The 18,751-nt window shown below is 39.8% G+C and overlaps 1 protein-coding gene across 13 annotated transcripts in view; it reads left to right on the top strand.

Moving 5' to 3' along the window:
* The window catches only part of LOC130048105 (uncharacterized), a 112,932-nt gene that overhangs the window by 14,193 nt on the left and 79,988 nt on the right, over positions 1 to 18,751 (top strand). For 3 of the 13 annotated variants that reach the window (XR_008796934.1, XR_008796933.1, XR_008796938.1), the window contains 4 exons: positions 3,616 to 3,730; positions 15,890 to 15,970; positions 16,254 to 16,306; positions 17,860 to 18,025. Coding sequence is in view for 6 of the 13 variants with exons in the window: in XM_056144268.1 (XP_056000243.1) it covers positions 3,616 to 3,730; positions 15,876 to 15,970; positions 16,254 to 16,306; positions 17,860 to 17,898 (302 nt within the window). In the remaining 7 variants the exon portion in view is untranslated. Of the gene's footprint in view, positions 1 to 3,615; positions 3,731 to 15,875; positions 15,971 to 16,253; positions 16,307 to 17,859; positions 18,026 to 18,751 lie in introns of those variants that run through there. The other 10 variants (XR_008796936.1, XR_008796935.1, XR_008796939.1 and 7 more) reach the window with 6 other exon arrangements.

Below are 18,751 nucleotides of genomic sequence, written 5' to 3'. Positions count from 1 at the left end.
ATTTACATTAAAGCTTCCTGATATAGTGCAAATTCAAGTTTGTTAAAATGATGGCCCCCGGGAGTAGGATGGGCCCACAATAGGGGTTCAAAGTTTTACATACAAATATATAGAGCAAATCTTTAAAAATCTTCTCAAGAACCACTGAGCCAGAAAAGCTGATATTTACATGAAAGCTTTTTGACATAGTGCAGATTCAAGTTTGTTCAAATCATGGCCCCTGGGGGTAGGATGGGGCCACAAGGGGGGATCAAAGTTTTACATACAAATATATAGGAACAATCTTTAAATATTTTCTTCTCATGAACCATTGGGCCAAAGAAGTTCACATTTACATGCTTTCTGACATAGTGTAGATTCAAGTTTGCAAAAACTACGGCCCCCAGGGGCCATAATAAGGACTAAGGTTTTATATGCAAATATATATAGAAAGTCTTCTGATATGGACCAAAGTGACTGAGGTGAGTGATGTGGCCCATGGGCCTCTTGTTTGATTTAATGCGACTATGGCACAGGGTGCGTACTTATCCCAATAACTGATTGTGATGGTTAGTATTCTGATGTGTTCCAGTATTTAAAATATAGGCGGAGCTCAAACTAGGGAATATTACGAAGTTTATTCATCTGTTGTGTTTACGCAATGCATAGTCACGCACATATAATCTCGCACGCATCATCTCTAACTTCCATGACTTCATAAATTCCATGTGAAATGGTATCAAAAACAGTTCATATCAAATTTACAAATACTAGTAGTTAACAATTTCACATGTAAATAATACACATACCTCCTTGCACCCATATTCGCACGCACAATCGTGAACACACCAAAACACCTGCTCAATGTATTTCTCGCAAATTTACCTCTGAAAACAGAAGAGTCGCAGACTCGTAGTTCATGAAATATTTCACGTAGGATAAACAAACTTATTACTGCAGTAACTGATTGTGACTTTCACAGGACCTATGGTAATGGTTCTGAAGGTCAGTCTTTGCAAAAAAGAAAAATCATCATTATATAAATATTGCATGTATTTGAGGGTAACATTGAAAATTTTCACCCCGAGAAAACCATTGTCAACCGAGGCGTAGCCGAGGTTCACAATGGGTTCTCGAGGTGTGAAAATTTCAATGTTACCCTCAAATACATGCAATATTTGTTTTATTATACTGAATGTTATGTAAACTGGAAAGCAGAAAAACTTACGTCTGTTGACATTTGATCAATCACTGTCGTGCGATATTTCGTATTTCGATGCGGGTACTCGCGTTTATTACAAACGCTCAAACGACGTCGTCTAGCAATCTACGGCGAACCGTATGCGCATAAATTTGACGCATGTGATAATTTTTTATAATATCACCCGTTGTCAAGTACTGTTACCCGTTGCTAGATACTATCACCCTGGGGCGCGTGCTTTCTGTTCTCAGAGGGCAACAATATGTTTTTTCAAATGTTTCTCGACCAATCAGGTTCGAGTATTTTACATGAAAGTATAATAAAACTACATGTAGGACTTTCGAACAGATAATCGAAAACACTATGTCACTACACAGGACTAAATGAATTTTCACCAGTCCAAAACTTTTATCATTAATATTGATCATAATGATATACATGATATAGTGATTCATTGTTATTTTGTAAAAAAAAAAAAAAAAGTCATTATCATAAAATGAATTACAGAACTTGATTCTTCTCTTGTGAAATTACAAGCTTTCATCCAATTCAGTTCTTCAGACAGAGTTAGTCTTCAAAATATTCATCCTCATTGATCTGTTGACCCATCCATCATAACTGTAGAATAATTGGCCAAGTCTACAGATATTACAATTTTTCTTTCTGCCTTAGCTGTTGTCTTTGTGAAATTCTTGGCTGCTTTATTGTTTTTAAAAGCAAGTGCCAGGCAAGCTAGGTCAACCCCCTTGGCTTTATCTAGTTGATAAAATGTAGTCTCTCATTCTAAACAACCACATGTACGTTCCTAAATAAGGTTTGTTAAAGGGACTGGTTCACAAATTTTGATAAAAATATTTTTCATTTTTGATGTTAAATATTAAAAATATTTATAACTTATTTAATGTTGACAGCCAAAATTTGACCTTCTGAATGCAAGAATAAAAGCAATATTTTAGCCTTAAATCTGTGTTATGTAAACAAAGACTCGAGTCTTTTTATGTAAACAAACAATTTAAACAAGTGAAATATTGATTCTGTAAAATAAAGCATCTTAATTTTCAATATGCATATATATAGTCACAATTAAATTTTAACTTTTACCCCAAAAATTGTTTGAAATGTGAAAGATATAATAAACTTAGATTGATATCCATTTCTTTCCAAAATTTTGTAAACAATAGCATACCACATTCTTTTTTAACAAAACAAAACAAATAATAAACTCTCTAAAATGAGCTTCGGTGATTTTTCATGTGAAAGCGTCTAAACGATAAAATATGGAAAATAAGATTTGAAACCCAACCGATGTTGTACAACCTTCGGACATACTGACCGATTTTACCAACCAGTACATCGGTCCAAATCAATTCTCATTGGTTGTATCTGATGGTCCGGTGCTTTTGGGATAGACTGGAAGGTCCTGTAACCAGGAAAAATGAAAACAGAAATGTCACAGGGAGACATTTAAGGTTGATATACTTAACTGTAAATGATTGTTTCCAGCAAGACAACATGTCTGTTATCATAGGTTTTAGCTATTAAGATATTATTCAGATAAAAATTTTGTGTTGGAGAGTTTAAATGCATATACATTTGTACAATGTATTAAGATTTTGAAACAGCGATATAGACCCAATACGTGATCCCAAATTAAAATCCTGAACTGACTCGACTCAAAAAATTTTGAAACCGTGACAGCCCTAGTCTGGTCTAGTTCTTATCAAGTTACTGATACATTGTATCTACACATTCCATCTTGTCTTTCGCTAATTTAAAAAAAAACTATTGGAACTCTTCAATTTCGGGAGATAGAATATTGCGCCATGGAAGTCATCATTTGAACGGAAACTTAGTGATATAGTTTATTTTATGGAATTTACATACTTAGACGTTAGTAATAGTTCTATGGAGAGTTAGTATAACAGTCAAATCACTTGTTTGAAGCGAACAGCTTCCTGACATAGTACAGATTCTAGAATTCTAAAATCATGGACCCCAGGGGTAGGGTGGGGCCACAATAGGGGATCATAGTTTTACATAGAAATATATATCAGTACTCCAAGTCACATCTGCTATCAGGTCGCAAAATGGCGACCTAGAAATATTTCTGGTCGCCATTTTCAAATTTCTACTCGCCATGGTAAAAGATTTTGTAAATAATTAAGATCTACAAGTTTTTTTTTTAATTTGAATATCTTTCAAGAAAAAAATCAACACCCATGTATGCGTTTCTGAGGAGGACAGAGACTTTTTTTATACAGAAACGGCATTCAAGATGTACCAATGAAAATGTATACCATTGTCCTCCTGCTATAAGTCAACTGATGACTATAGGAAAGTTCCTCTCAAAGATCGATTCATGTTCGGGTAAGAATGCAAGGTGAAGATAACGAACAGTGATCAATCTCATAACTCCTACAATCAATACAAAATAGATAGTTGGGCAAACACGGACCCCTGGACACACCAGAGGTGGGATCAGGTGCCTAGGAGGAGTAAGCATCCCCTGTTGACCGGTCACACCCGCCGTGAGCCCCATATCCTGATCAGGTAAATATGTTTCTGTTTTTCACAATATTTCTATAAGTGTATATGCAGTCTTTTGATTGAGAAAACTTGTGCCATGCTTGCAAAAAATTTTCTTCTGATTTTTGACAAGCCAAGTTTAAACTTCATAATATTGTGAAAAATCATGTATCATGTTTTATATTTGATATTGTGAAAAATCATGTTTTATATTTGAGATTTGAAATGCAATTTTTTTATGCCCCCCCCCTCCACTGTTTCTCTTGGGACAGGAACTTTTGGAGTAGGGTCATTTTGAAAAGTTATGGTTACTTTGAATGCATACCTTATTCAAGGAAAATCTTCCTATTCCAGGAGAGCATATTCTTTGCCCTAGGGCTGTTTACAATCCTCCATAAATAAAGAACTGCATTACTAAATCAAATTAAAAAGATCCTCATTTCAATAGTCAACAATTTTTGAATGATCATATATTATATCACACAAATAAGTAACAGGCAAAAGGCTCTCAGACAAAGGTCTCTCAAGTTAATTTTTCAAAAATGTCAAGGTCACCTAGAACATATGTCTTATATATGGGGAAAAACCCTTCATTTCAACAATATTTCTACAGTTATTGATCTTTTGGACCAAGGTCACTAATCAGGTCATTTTGGAAAGGTTAAGATCACTCAGAATATCTATATGCTTATAAGTCAATAAAACTTTGCCTATAAGCTGAGAAACGCTTGCTCCAGAGTTACTGCTTGCACCTTTAATATTGTTATTAAAGTGATTTCCCCAAACAGTAAAAACAACCAAATCACTGTAGGTAGGAATCATATATAATAAATCACTGATCCAACAATAAACTTACAATTTACACATTAATACTGCTGAACTCTTGATATGGTGTTCAACTAGTCAGAACACGCGGGAAGAGAGAGAGAGAGATAAATGGGCATTCGAGCCCGTGAGCTTAAATATAGAATACCCCCCCCCCCCCCCAATACACTACATTCCCCCCCCCCCCCATTTTGTGGAGGAATGTCCCAATCCCAACAAGGTGGAGGCCATTTGCATTACACTATATCTATATAAATCATTTACATGAAATATAATGATAATAAACCTCTTGTGATTTACAAGGTATCTAAATACAATAATTTTATTTAACATTAACTGTCCAAATTATAAAACTCAGGTATGATTGATAAAAAGTTAGACATTAAGTCCAATTCCTCTGGAATGACTGCTTCATGCCAGGCGATCCTCAGCAACATGCAGGCCTAGTCCTTCCTGGACCCAGGAACGCTGGAACACTTAAGCAGCTCACATAATCAAATGGAATGAGCATCAGGGGAATGGAATGTTCCACAACTGTTGCCTGAACAGGATACGGAAATTTCGTATTACCAGTCCTGCCAACAGTCCAAAACCTATTTGGCGCACCTCAGCCACCCTTTGGTAAACTACCCCGATTTGGCCAGGAGTCATCTCTGGCCAACTCTGAGTTGTGGGCTGTTCGTCTCGACCAATAAGCGATCAGCGGGGATCCGACTTACTCCCTGGAGTTGCTCCTGGGAGAAGTGCTGGATGAGCCCGCTGACCCCAAAAAATACAACCCTCCCTGTAGCTATCCACTCTTCCACCTGGGAGGGACCCCCAGTAAAAGAATATAGGTACAGTGGCACCCACGGGGGTACGAGTCCGATCCAAGATGTTCTGGCAATCCAGTAGTGGCTCCCGACCCATTGGGTCAGAAGCAGCCCCCCAGAGATGGAGCACCAAGGGGGTGAGAGGAGTGACCAGCCGGCAAAACTCACTCAGTACCCACCTGGTGACCCCAGTTTGACCCCTTAAAGTAATCGAGGCCCACCTCCCCAATCACCCAGTCACTCTCCATACACCGATTCACAAGCAACTCAATGGTGTCAGACGTTACCGCTGCAACCTGTGTCGGGTGCAAGCCAACAGCAGTTACCTAACCAGGCTCTTGGGATAAATCAGCAGGTGGTGTTGGGCCATCAACATAGACAGCACACACCCAATGACCTGGACAGGAATATCCTTAGAAATCTGGAGGTATGCAAATCCCTCCATAAGGGAAACCAAGTCCATCCTCACTGACATTCGGGTGGGATGCCAGTGAGCATCAATGACTTGGATCCTTGCTGGGACTGGAGGTGCCTTGCATTCATGGGCAGGACTCAGGATGTCAACACACTCTGACTCCCAGTCCTCCCGTTGGATGGGATGAACAGGACTCGGGATGTCAACACACTCCCAGTCCTCCTGTGGAATGGGTAAACTCTGTTGCCCGATGGCTGCGGGGATGCCCGTTGTGCAGTCGGGACTGAAGTCGAGGACCTGTTGCGCCTCACGCAGGCTAGGTTACAGCATCTTGCTGGTATGGTCTATCCTGCCAAGGCTGGCGCATATCTGGCTGCAAGCGATTCAGCAGGTCTGCTATGACGCGTGGGTGAGCCAATATCCTCACATGCTGTAACCACTCTAGGTCAAGAGCCGTCAGGGGATCCACCCCAAGGTACTCGGCCAGGTTATTGGCCATGTCATGCCATCTGGTGCCAAAACCAGCAAATACAGGCCCGAAGCCCCTCTGGACAACCGCCCCTAACTCATCGAGTGCTCGCTCATCATCCCTGCCCTCCTGGGGCAGATGGAGAAAGCGGGCAATGGTCCTGAAGAACTCGACCATCCTCGCTGGGTCCTCAATGCCAGCTGGGCAGTGTACATCATGTATATGCCGGACTGCTGGTCCACCGTCATTAAAGGTAGTGACGAAAACCCCGCTGGCGCCTCCTTTTCTTTTCTCTTTCCTTTCCCTGAAACATTCCAACAAACTTAAATAACAATGCCCCCGCACTTACAGTGGAGGACTTATCTCTGCCTAATCCCTGCTTACGACCACCCCCCAGTATGGCTCCCTCCTTACACCCCCACCAATTTGCAATCAGGGCGGTGATAACTTGTAAATTGATTGATGTTATTTTCCGTCTCCCCCACGCATGCCGGATGAAACCAGTCTTTGCAAGTTTCACACTGCACCATGAAACCACGGAGGTTTGTGTACTTGCACAGGCAGTACCGATATCGCGACTGCACCAGGCCTCTTTCGCCTCTGATCTGCCGAGTCCTAGGGTTTATTCAACGAGTCCGCTCCAAGTCGATCCACCCCAGTTCGACTTCGTGTCCTCAGGTAAGGTGCACTATCGCTGGTACTAGCCCCTTTTCCCGTTTTTTCAGAGGCTTTAGGGGCGTTGTTCGGCAACCGATTCTGAGCTTCCCCACTTACAGATTCCTTGTACTCATGATCCTTATAGTCTCGAATCCATTTTGGGATCTGCTGCAAGTTGCACGACTTGAGCCTATCATGGTGCATAATATTATTTTGGCGACGTCTCCAGATTAAATAAGTTGTGTCAGACTTTACTTTAGCCACCATGCCAGGGCCCAACCATACAGACTCGACCTTACCAACATTCCACCGCCAATACACCAAATCCCTGACCTTATATTTCCTTTCATGAAGATGGAGGTCATAATCTCTTTTCATCAACTTTTGAGCAGCACACAATTTTTCCCGTGCTACTTCATGGGACAACCTGAGTGATCCCTCAAGTCCCGAAACATATTTGTCAACTACCCCTCCCCCCATTTACCAAGGATTCCCCTGGGGGAGGCCTAAACACAAGGGTGGCAGGGCTGTTCACTTCTCGCCCTAACATGAGACGATTGGGGGTATACCCCGTATGACGGTTGATTGCGGAGCACAGTGCCCCAGCCAACAAACCCAAGTGACTGTCCCAAGCCTTAACGTGGTTGTCCACATAGCACCGACCGCATCCATAAGAGTGTGGTTATAACGCTCCACCTGCCTATTGCCCGAGAGTCTGTATGACGTAGTCTGTGACTTGTGCAATGCAAGCAGGTCATAGACCTTTCGGAACAACTCGCTCTCAAAGTTTCAGCCCAGGTCGGTGAAAATCTCAAATGGGATACCCGAACCGCACAAAAAATTCCTTTATTGCCGCTCGCGGTCACCTCAGCGGTCTGGGAGAGCAATGGCACACACTCGACCCACTTGGTGAAACTATCCACCATCATGAGCATATACTCATTACCCGATTCAGTGCGAGGGAGTGGTCCCAGAAAGTCCAAATGAACCTTTTCCATTGGGGTTCCCGCTTGATAACTTTTGAGCCCAGATCGCAAGGGCAGAGAACCACGTTTGTTCCAACAGCAAATGTCACACCTAAACACATAGGTTTTGATATCAGTGCACCAATAGAAGTTATCCCGAGCCCTGCCCTTTGTGCGTTGCACCCTTTGGTGCCCCAAGCTCGGGATATTGTGCAATAAAGACAAAACCTCATTACGTAAACTCCTCGGGACCAGGAGTCGGTCTGGGTCAGGGGCATTTACTTTCCATATCACGCCTTTATCGTCTAACTTGAATTGACTACTTTCTAGGTAATAGCATTTTTCCTCAGGCCCTGACAAGACTAGTTCATTTTCCCTCGGTGTTAACCTTGATTTTAGAAAGTCCATGAGGAAACGAAAAGCTGGATCAGCGTGCTGCTTTGCTGCAAGTTCTTCTGGGTCGTACGAAGCTAATGAAATACCCTTGAAATCCGACCCATTCCCTGTGGAAACCGCACTGTCCCCCGACAGCTGTCGCACGGCAAGATTTTCATCCTGGATGGTGCCCTCAACCAAACATTGCAGCGCCGAATGAGAGTCGCACACAACAGTCATACATACTTGCGGTAACCGTCCGTCTTTGAGGTTCACCCCTGAGTATGCCTGCTAGAGCGGCCCAGTTGCAAGAAACCGGTTCACAGACGGAGCTATAGAGACTCCAATTTCTCTTTGACAAAGGGCATAGAGCTGTCTTGAAATTTTACTCTCTGAGAATAGAGAGGTAAGCGGCTCTATATCATCTACCTCCTCAAAGAATTCATGCCATCGCTCATGAGCCCTTCGGCAATAACGACACCCTCCGCACGGAAGATAAAACTGTGAATGGAGAGCGCACGGTGAAAGCAAGCTGAACGAACGGTGAACGAGCGGTGAGCGAACGGAAAAATGGTAAAGTAGAACGTTTCAGGGACTGTAAGATATCTCATAAACTTTATAAAATATCTTGTATATTAAACAAGATATCTTATAAAGTTTATGATATATCTGTAAAAGATAGAAGATATCTTATAAATTTATTTTTTTAAGCTATCTTATAAAATATCTAAAATATCTCATATGTTTTATAAGAAGATATCTCATAAATGAATTTTTTAAGATATCTCATCAACTTTATGAGATATCTTATGAAATATACGGGATATCAAATATGTTTTATAAGATATCTTATACATGTTATAAAAGTAAATTCATATTGTTATGGGTCAGAATTACCCAGCAGCAGAATTTACTAACAAAGGCAGTCAAACAAGTATGATATTTATTTGCAATTATTGAAAGAAAATTATAATAATAACAAAGTACTAACTTACAATAGGTGAACAATTAACAATGTGCGTGCCGAGTTGAATCTGCATGTATACAAAACAAATCACAAATCGGCTGTTAATTTCCAACAAAATTCCTAAGTCCTAGTTCCAGTTATAGCATAATCCAAAATGCCTAAAGTGCTTGTCTAACCAGAGCTTATCGGCTAAATTCACATTGCATTCATATAATCAGAATAAATTTTCTGGTACATTCTTGAAAGACACAGTTCGTCATCTTTCTACTACGTGATAAACATTGAACTTTAGAACAAACTAGGTCACAGATTTCACTCTAAGTACAAGTACAGTAAAATATCTCTATCTCGAAGTCCGAGGGACCTCGAAAAAACTTCGAGATATCCGGGGGTTCGAGATATCCAAAATCGATCTGGGATATTTTTTTTGAAGGAGGATATTTGATGCATAGTATGGGATTTGCATTATAAACAAAAACCCTGTTGCCGTTTCTTATAGTTTAATACAAGTTGATAAATTAATATTGTGGAATATTTCAAAGACAAACATTTTATTTTTTTTTAATATATATAAACATCCAATTTAATTCACAATGTGTTTCAAAATTAAGATGATCGTGCCTGAATGCTTACTTTAAGTTTACTGATGTCCAGGCTCGACTGGGATGTATAGTTATTGCGCTGTAATGAAAGAACCTATCACGTAAGAAACAAAAAAGACGGATTTTTAAAAAAATCAAACTTTTAAATGTTTATTAAATAAATTTTCGTGTTTTCTCTGTACTAGTTTTAATGATGAAGCGTATACTATTAAATGCATTATCTATATTAAGAGCATTACCTTCAAGCGTACTTCGATGATTTCGTGCGTTTATCTAACCCACATGTTAATGATAGAGCGTGTGTCATTCAAAACAACATCCCTGGAATCGGGTGTGTTAGTTCATAATTGGCGGTGAACTTTAGCCGTAATGTTGAAAGGCTTCACTAATCACCCAAGCTGTTGAATCATTTATTGCGACCTGGGTTTACCCGGAAAAGGCGAGCGTGGATTAGCGGTCATTAATTATAATTGATTATAATTGATGTAGCCGCGGGTGTGAATGTGTGACTTAACGACGCCAGGTATGGTAAGCAGAGCATAAAATTGACTGTACTTCGAGATAAACCAGGTGAATTTAGGGTATGGGACCTTGAAAATACTTCGACATAATCGGAGTATTCGAGATTAGCGTTTTCGAAATATCATATATAAGTTTTTTTAATCATTTATGTAGGGAAAACGGCCGGGACCGGCGGTCGACTTCGACTCAAGCGGGGTATTCGAGATAAACCATATTCGAGATACAGATATTTTACTGTATTACACAACAATATGATACTTTATATAGTTTATAAGATATCTTATAAAAATTCATTTATTAGATATTTTATAGAAATAGAAAATATTTTATAAAGTTTAAGAAATATCTTATAAAACATATAAGATATCTTATATGTTTTACAAGATATCTTATAAAATATATGAGATATATTGTAAAATTTCTTTTATAAGATACCTTATAACAGTTATAAAATATCTTATAAGAGTTAATGAGATATCTTAAATCAAAAAACGTTAATAAGACATCTTATACAATTTATGAGATATATTATATACTATATAAGATATCTTGTATAAAAAACATATTAAGATATTTTATATCTTATATAAGATGTCTTATAAGATTTGTGAGTTATCTGTTCAGAGGAATAAATGTAAAAATGACATGCCACAAGGATGGTATGGAAGAGTATTGTGTTGCTAAAATGTTGCAACTCGTGTGTTTGCAGAATAAATTCACATCAAATTCCATCCAGAAATGCCCAGCTTTTTTGTTTGTTGACTTTGTATCGTACTTGACCTGAGTCACAAATGTGTGCAGGTATGTGTGTGTGTAATGCAAAACAAACTTTATTGCACATGAATGCACACACATATGCATGCACACAAATATATACACACATGCACGTGTATGCACGCACACACTCACACTGTCACTCAAATACACAGACACACACAAACGAATACACACACACATGAACACACACCCTTTTTGCAAAACAAAAGCAAAGTTGATGTTTGGGACAGGGGGCTTGGATGGCGACCATTCTTGCTAGGGTATGGCCTAAAATTGAAGACCATTAGTGTCCACCCTCACGGCACATTCGGTTGCTGGGCGATGATACATGCGGCATGTTTGGTCGCTGGTGACGAAATGTGCGGCACGAATGGTTGTCAGCAACCAAATGTGCCGCACGTATCGTCGCCAGGCGACCAAACGTGCCGTAACACGGGTACTCACCATGCACTTTCCCCACATCCAACCACCCCAGACCTCACAGATGGTGTAACTCTAGTTGCAGCCCCAACGGTTGGGGATTTTGAAAAACGCACGTTTACCCTATGCCTCCTTCTCTTGGCGGGAGTTTGGTGGAGCTGGGGACTCGGACCTAGGTCGGTTAGGGCACTTGCGATGATAATGCCCAGACTGATGACACTCAAAACATTGAACCCCATCCGCATGCGTCATCTTTGCTAGCCATGCAGATGACAAGTACAGACCCCTGTTGGCGCCGATGAGGGCTCGGGGAAAACTCCCTGCCTACTTTGAGTGACCTTACTCTCACTACCACGCATTGATCTATCCCGGGGCACCTCTCCAGATTTGGGTGAGCTCGCCTGACCCCAACTTTCATAAGAAGCTCTACGTTGAGCTGGTGAAGGAGACCTAGACTGCTCCCCACCTGATGACCGACTGTCACATGAAATAGAACGCACCCCTTTACGATGGTGGGCTAAGGCCTGGCGACTAAGTTGGTATGTCTTTATTTGCTGAACAGCCTCATCAATATTAACGGGGGTTGTCGATCAACCTCGGGCCTGCTCGCACATCTAAACATCCCATCGCGAATCGCAGGACTGCCTGCTCCTGGAGCACTTGACCAGGGACCCTTGCCCCTAGAGCACACTGTGCAGTTTCCATGACGCGGTCCCCCCACTGCTCTAGACTCTCCTTGGCCGCCTGAATCATGGAGTTGAATTCGACCTGCGAGGCTGCCTGCAGGGTGCCTTTACTAAAACGCTGTTTGAATCGGGCAGTTATTTCGTGGAATGTCATGTCCTCCCCACGTGATGAGAGGAGATGAAAATACCTTAGTGCAGGCCCCTCAACAGAGACGCTGAGGGCCAATAAGCTGTCATCATCATTCCACCCATAGTAGCGAGCTAATGTTCTAAACTTGGCATAGAACAAACCCCACTCAAGGCCACTAGTATACTTGAGGCTTTTAGCCTCAGCTGGAATATTGCGCCTTGGCTTAGATGAATCACTACGAGATGACCATGTGGGCGTTGATCCAGAGAACTTCTCTGAGGTCCCCAGAGAAGTACTTTCCCTAACTGATGGGGGTGCAAATCAGAGATGGGGTAATCGTAATCAGTAATCGTAATTGATTACAATCGATTACATTTTTTTAAGTAATCGTAATCGTAATTGATTACATTTGTTTTTGAAGCAAAGTAATCGTAATCGTAATCAATTACTTTGGCAAAGTAATCGTAATTTATGATTACAATAATGATTACAATGATTACTTTATATTCATATTAAAATAATTATTTAATAGATAACAGTTAGAGCTTATGTATGTTATGTGTGCCATCATAAGATTTATCCATATCTATATGATATTATACTTACAGTATTTGCATGTATTCAATAGCAACTAAGGTCTAAATCTGTTTAAATTAAACTTAATAATCTGAACTAGTATACCCTCTTATTAATAAAACCAGTAAATATTTGTTGTTTTTCTTGTTCAAAAGCATATAATCATGATTACTTTTCACAGTAATCGTAATTGTAATAAATTACTTTCAAAATATGTGTAATCGTAATCGTAATCATAGATTTTCAAAGTAATCGTAATCGTAATCAATTACATTTACAATGTAATCGCCCCATCTCTGGTGCAAATGGAACTTCACTGCCTACTGAACCCAGTCCAGCTGCTGGATTTCTGAAAGTGACTACAGACACAGACCCACTAGTGGGCTGACCCCTATATCCCTGCCCCAGGGCAGAACATGGGTGGCTCTGGGCCTTGAGGGATTCCGTACTTGTGTGCACATGTGCTCCTGGGTGCATAGGGTGGCCCAACATATCAGGGCTTGATACACTCACATTACTGTAGAGGGGCTTCCCCCAGGGCACAACCCCCCCTACTGTCTCGCCACTGTGTCCCCCCACTAACACTTTGACTGGGAGATACTACACCCGGGTTACTGCCAAACCCACTAGAAACAGGGACTCTGGGTGGGTCTTGTGTAGTCCCTTGTCTTGATTGAACCCCTGTGAGAAAACTGTACTGCTCTGGTAGGGGGCAACCCAAGTGTTGCTTGGGATACTGGTCGCATAAATGGGAACATCCGACCCAAGATTCCCTGTAATACTACTCGAGCTAGTCATATTTGGGCTGCTCACAGTATTACTACTAGTACCGATATCCTCCTTGGAACTGGGTTCCTGGGAGCGGTTACCCCCTGAAAGATCTGACAAATCCGCAAGTATTTGGGTCATTTGAGCTAAATTGGATGCCATCATGGTCTGAGTGGTCTCTAATGCCCCCAACATGGTCATGACCTGATCATTTCCTTGTGCAGCTCCCAGCCCTTGGCTTTGTTCATTCCCAGTTGTCCCCATAGCAGAGATCGAATTCGATTCCCTTGGGTGATGGACATATCTACTTCCCCAACCACAGTACTGCCAAACCACCCGGTCTAGCCACATTACCCTCCAGGACACCCATGCCACTCATGAGCCTGGGACTCCCCCTACCCAAACTAAATGACCATTGCTTTTGGCTCATACTGATATTGTTCCTGCCTGACAACTTTAAACAAATGCAAATACATACTGCTGTACTATGGGCCTAGCACAAGATCAGATCAACAGGAAAATGAATATGTGAAATTGCATAAATTTACTCATACTAAATTCACAACGACTCATTTAATGCTTTAAAAATCAAATTGAATTAAATCAAAATTGATTACATGTGGCCAAACAGCGTGGTGTTCCCTATATAGGCATCGCTTTGGTCTCAAAAGATCGCCATATATCCTATCGGCGACGCCAATGAAGTGATTTCCCCAAACAGTAAAAACAACCAAATCGTTTTAGGTGGGAATCATATATAATAAATCACTGATCCAACAATAAACTAACAATATACAGATTAATACTGCTGAACTCTTGATATGGTGTCCAACTAGTCGGAACACGCGGGAAGAGAGAGATAGATAAATGGGCATTCTAGCCCGCGAGCTTAAATATAGAATAATAACCCCCCCCCCCCCCCAAATACACTACATTGTTTCATGTGTGTATATATGTAATATAATATTTTGTGCACAAAATGATGCATTTACATATCCTGTGTTTTCTCCGCCTGAGGGTTTCCCTTAGGGTTGGGACGATACATCGGTGCACCGATGCATCGCGATATTTTTTCTGACGATCTACATATCGATACACCCACTGAAATAACGATACTTCCATTTAATCCAAAAAAATCCGAACGGAAGAATTCAGTTATTTTACACTCGAAAGTGAAAGTAAAAGTACGATATGATTGTCAAAAATGGTGACGAAGCAGGACTTCGTCAAATTAGTAATACCAACTGGCGCTAAATCTGCGGTTTGGGACTCATTCGGGCTACCTGTTTATGAGAAAAATGGGGTTCGAACCACAGATAAATCAAAGGTAGTCAAGTAACTATGGTGCTATTTCATTTCTAGTCAAAACTATGATGTGAATTTGTTTTTCCCTTATTAAATTTGAAAGTTTGAAACTCTTTTTACAGTCTTTTACTAACATGAAAAGTATCGCGATATATATCGTATCGTGTCTATGGTATCGTTATACGTATCGGATCGGCTTTATGCTGTATCGTCCCACCCCTAGTTTCCCTTGAATTTTACAAAGCCAGCATTTTAGACTTATGTGCACTAACATCATATACAAAATATGTTATAGAATTTATATTATTGTATAATATTATGATTTTAATAGGCCTAGTGGTTTGTGAATTAAATTTATGTGTTGTAAGACTGAAAATTAACATGGGGGGGGGGGATGTATCATGGAGACTTAGGGCCTTATGACTCTTATTTAAAAGATAATTAAAACATAAGGGATTTTTCATTAATTTTTTTTTTGTATATTTCTAAACATATTTTCACTTTACCCTGTGTCTGGTTATAGCTGACAATTAAGTCTTAAATTGTTTCCATCGTCTGTCAATATTACTGATGCTTAAGCGATTGACGTATTCCGGATACGAAAATAGTCTCTTTTTAGATACATGAAGAAACCACGTGATACCTTGCAATCACTGCCTTAAAACTACAATTTTATTAAACTGAAAAGCTGTATGTTAATGTTTCTATACAGATCAATGTTTCTGTATCAGGAAAGTTTTGTTGCAATCCACCCCCCCCCCCCCCCCCCCCCCCCCCCCCCTTCTATTTCAGACTTACTTGACACCTTTCATTGATTTAAAATTATTTGTCTTACAGATTTTGTAATCATGAATTTAGGATGCTTAGTGCAGTTTATAGGATTCATCACAAAAAACAGGTTTTTGTTTTCAGATAATGAGAATGATATAGACATGATAGAAGTGGAAAAAGATTGTGACTATTTTAGTATGAAAAAGGATTTGTCAACAAATGGTAATGTTATTGAATATACTTACACAACTGCATGTACATTAATTAATTGTCTTTATTGGTAAAGAAGTTGCAAGAATTTATATGCATGTAAGTGATTATTTTCATATACCAATTTAATTGAGCTGAAACCCATACAACCTAAGGTTACATGTATGTAAAGTGAGAACATGTATGCAAAGACAATATGTCATTGAATTTTTACAAAAAATTCCAATGATTATGTTGTCATTGTTTGTTTATGTATTGCTATTTTATTGATGAGGGGAAAATATATCTTTTCTAGATGCAGAAAGGAAACGAAATAAAAAAGATTCCTGTACACTTCAATTCACAAAGGTAAATTAATAATTGCAATACTGTATAATGGGTATTTTCTGTTGTGGACATTTTTGCAATTGCATGGATCTCTAAAATTATGCATGTTCAATTTATGTGGTTGCATTATACCTATCTATATACTTATATGTATCGAGATATATATATATATTATACCCATCAATGTATCGTTCTTTGATACTGTGGATTTCACAGCGTGTGATCTGGTTTTCCGGATAACCATACTGGTTTTCTGATTCCGTATCAGTATCCTCTGAAACTGATGCCGTCACAATGCATCAGCGCAACGTTATTTGTGGAAAATATTGACCGCGTCACAAACGAAACTGCGTACACAAAACATAATTTCATGGTATGTCTGTGTTTTTGATAATTTGGATTACATTTATTATCTTATAAATGTGGATTTAAAATGCATAAGGGGGTATATGATAAATTTATCATTATACCCCCCCGAACGAAGTTCTGGGGGGGTATATAGGAATCACTCTGTCTGTCTTTCTGTCCGTCCGTCTGTCTGTCTGTCTGCAGATTTGTGTCCGGTCCATAACTTCTTTGTTCTTTGACTTAGACATACCATATTTGGCACACAGGTGGATCACCATGAGACAATGTGTCGAGTACCTTCACGACCTCTATATGATCTTGACCCTTGACCTCAAGATCAAAATTAAAGGTTTTTTACAATGGATTCGTGTCCAGGCCTTAACTTCTTTGTTCTTTGACATAGGCATACCATATTTGACACATAAGTGTATCACCATGAGACGATGTGTCATGTACCTTCATGACCTCCATATGACCTTGACCTCAAGGTCAAAATTAAAGGTTTTTACAATGGATTCGTGTCAGGGCCATGACTTCTTTGTTCTTTGACACAGGCATATCATATTTGACACATGAGTGTATCACCATGAGACGATGTGTGGAGTACCTTTATGACCTGTATATGACCTTGAACTTTGACCTCAAGGTCAAAATTGATTATAGGGTTTTGACATAGTCATACCATAAGACATGGGTGTATCACCAAGAGACTATGTGTCATGTACATTCATGACCTCTTTATGACCTTGACCTTTGATCTCAAGGTCAAAATTATAGGTTTATGCCATGGATTTGTGTTCGGACTATATCTTCCATTTTCTTCTACAAAGGCATACCATATTCTTACACTCAGGAAAGAGGTAATTTATACCTATTTACAACACCCTTTGGGAGATTGGGGTGAGCGGAGGGTATTCTTAGTGAACATTGCTCACGGTACATCTTGTTACTACAGTAACTTGATCCGAAGAGTCGGATCACGTCTTGTTGACAGGTGCAGATCATCAGATCAAACTTGACGCTTCGCGTCTCGTGTGATCTGATGATCTGCGCCTGTCAACTCAACGTGATCCGACTCTTTGGATCAAGTTACTGTAGTAATAATATATATATATTGCATTTGTAATTTTTGCAGATTTTTTTATATCTGCAAAAAATGGACATCCTCAGAAAATACCATTATACAGTATTTCAGAATGTTACAAAGGGCACTGTTTTGATTACAGAAAACACCCACCATTATAGATCTACACATTTTTATATGACGGTCACTGAACGGGACGTATTATGTTATGATGCTGTCCATGTGTCTGTCTGACTGGCTGGCTGTCCGTCCGGGGTCATGTTTTCCGGACTTTTTCCCGTAACAGATGCATATACAACTTTGAAAGAGTGAGTTTGCATTTCAGCTGGATTGGTCCATCCTTGACCTACTTTAAGGCTATAAGTAGGTCAAACAGTTTTCCAGACTTTTTTTCTTACAGATAGATATTGCCCTGAAATTTACTCATAAGTTTCCTTTCAGAGGAATACAAGTTCACTTTGCATTTCAGCTGAATTGGTTCATCTGTTCGTGACGTACATTAGGACTTAAAGTAGGTCAAACAGTTTTCCGAGCTTTTTTTCATTGTGGATACAGATGTTGTCCTGAAATTTAGTCACAGGTTTTCTCTTGGAGGATTACAAGTTCAGTTTGCATTTCAGCTGGATTGGTCCGTCCTTGACCTACTTTGGGGCTAAAAATAGGACAAGCAGTTTTCCGGGCCTTTTTTTCATTACGAATACAGATATTGTGCTGAAATTTAGTCACAGGCTTCTTGTCGGAGGAATACAAGTTCAGATTGCTTTTCAGCTGGATTGGTCCATCCTTGAACTACTTTTCAGCTAAAAATAGGTCAAACAGTTTTTCGGGCTTTTTTTCATACGGATACAGGTATTGCCCTGATATTTAGTCAAAGGCCTCCTCTCAGAGGAATACAAGTTCAATGTGCATTTCAGCTGGATTGGTCCATCCTTGATCTGTGTTTTGGAAAAAATAGGTCAAACAGTTTTCCGGACTTTTTCATTTACAGATACAGATATTGCCCTGATATTTAGTCAAAGGCTTCCTCTCAGAGG

Source organism: Ostrea edulis, chromosome 7, assembly GCF_947568905.1.
Source record: "Ostrea edulis chromosome 7, xbOstEdul1.1, whole genome shotgun sequence".
In the NCBI taxonomy this organism is placed as follows: Eukaryota; Metazoa; Mollusca; class Bivalvia; order Ostreida; family Ostreidae; genus Ostrea; species Ostrea edulis.
This window is presented reverse-complemented; position numbering and strand designations above follow the sequence as displayed.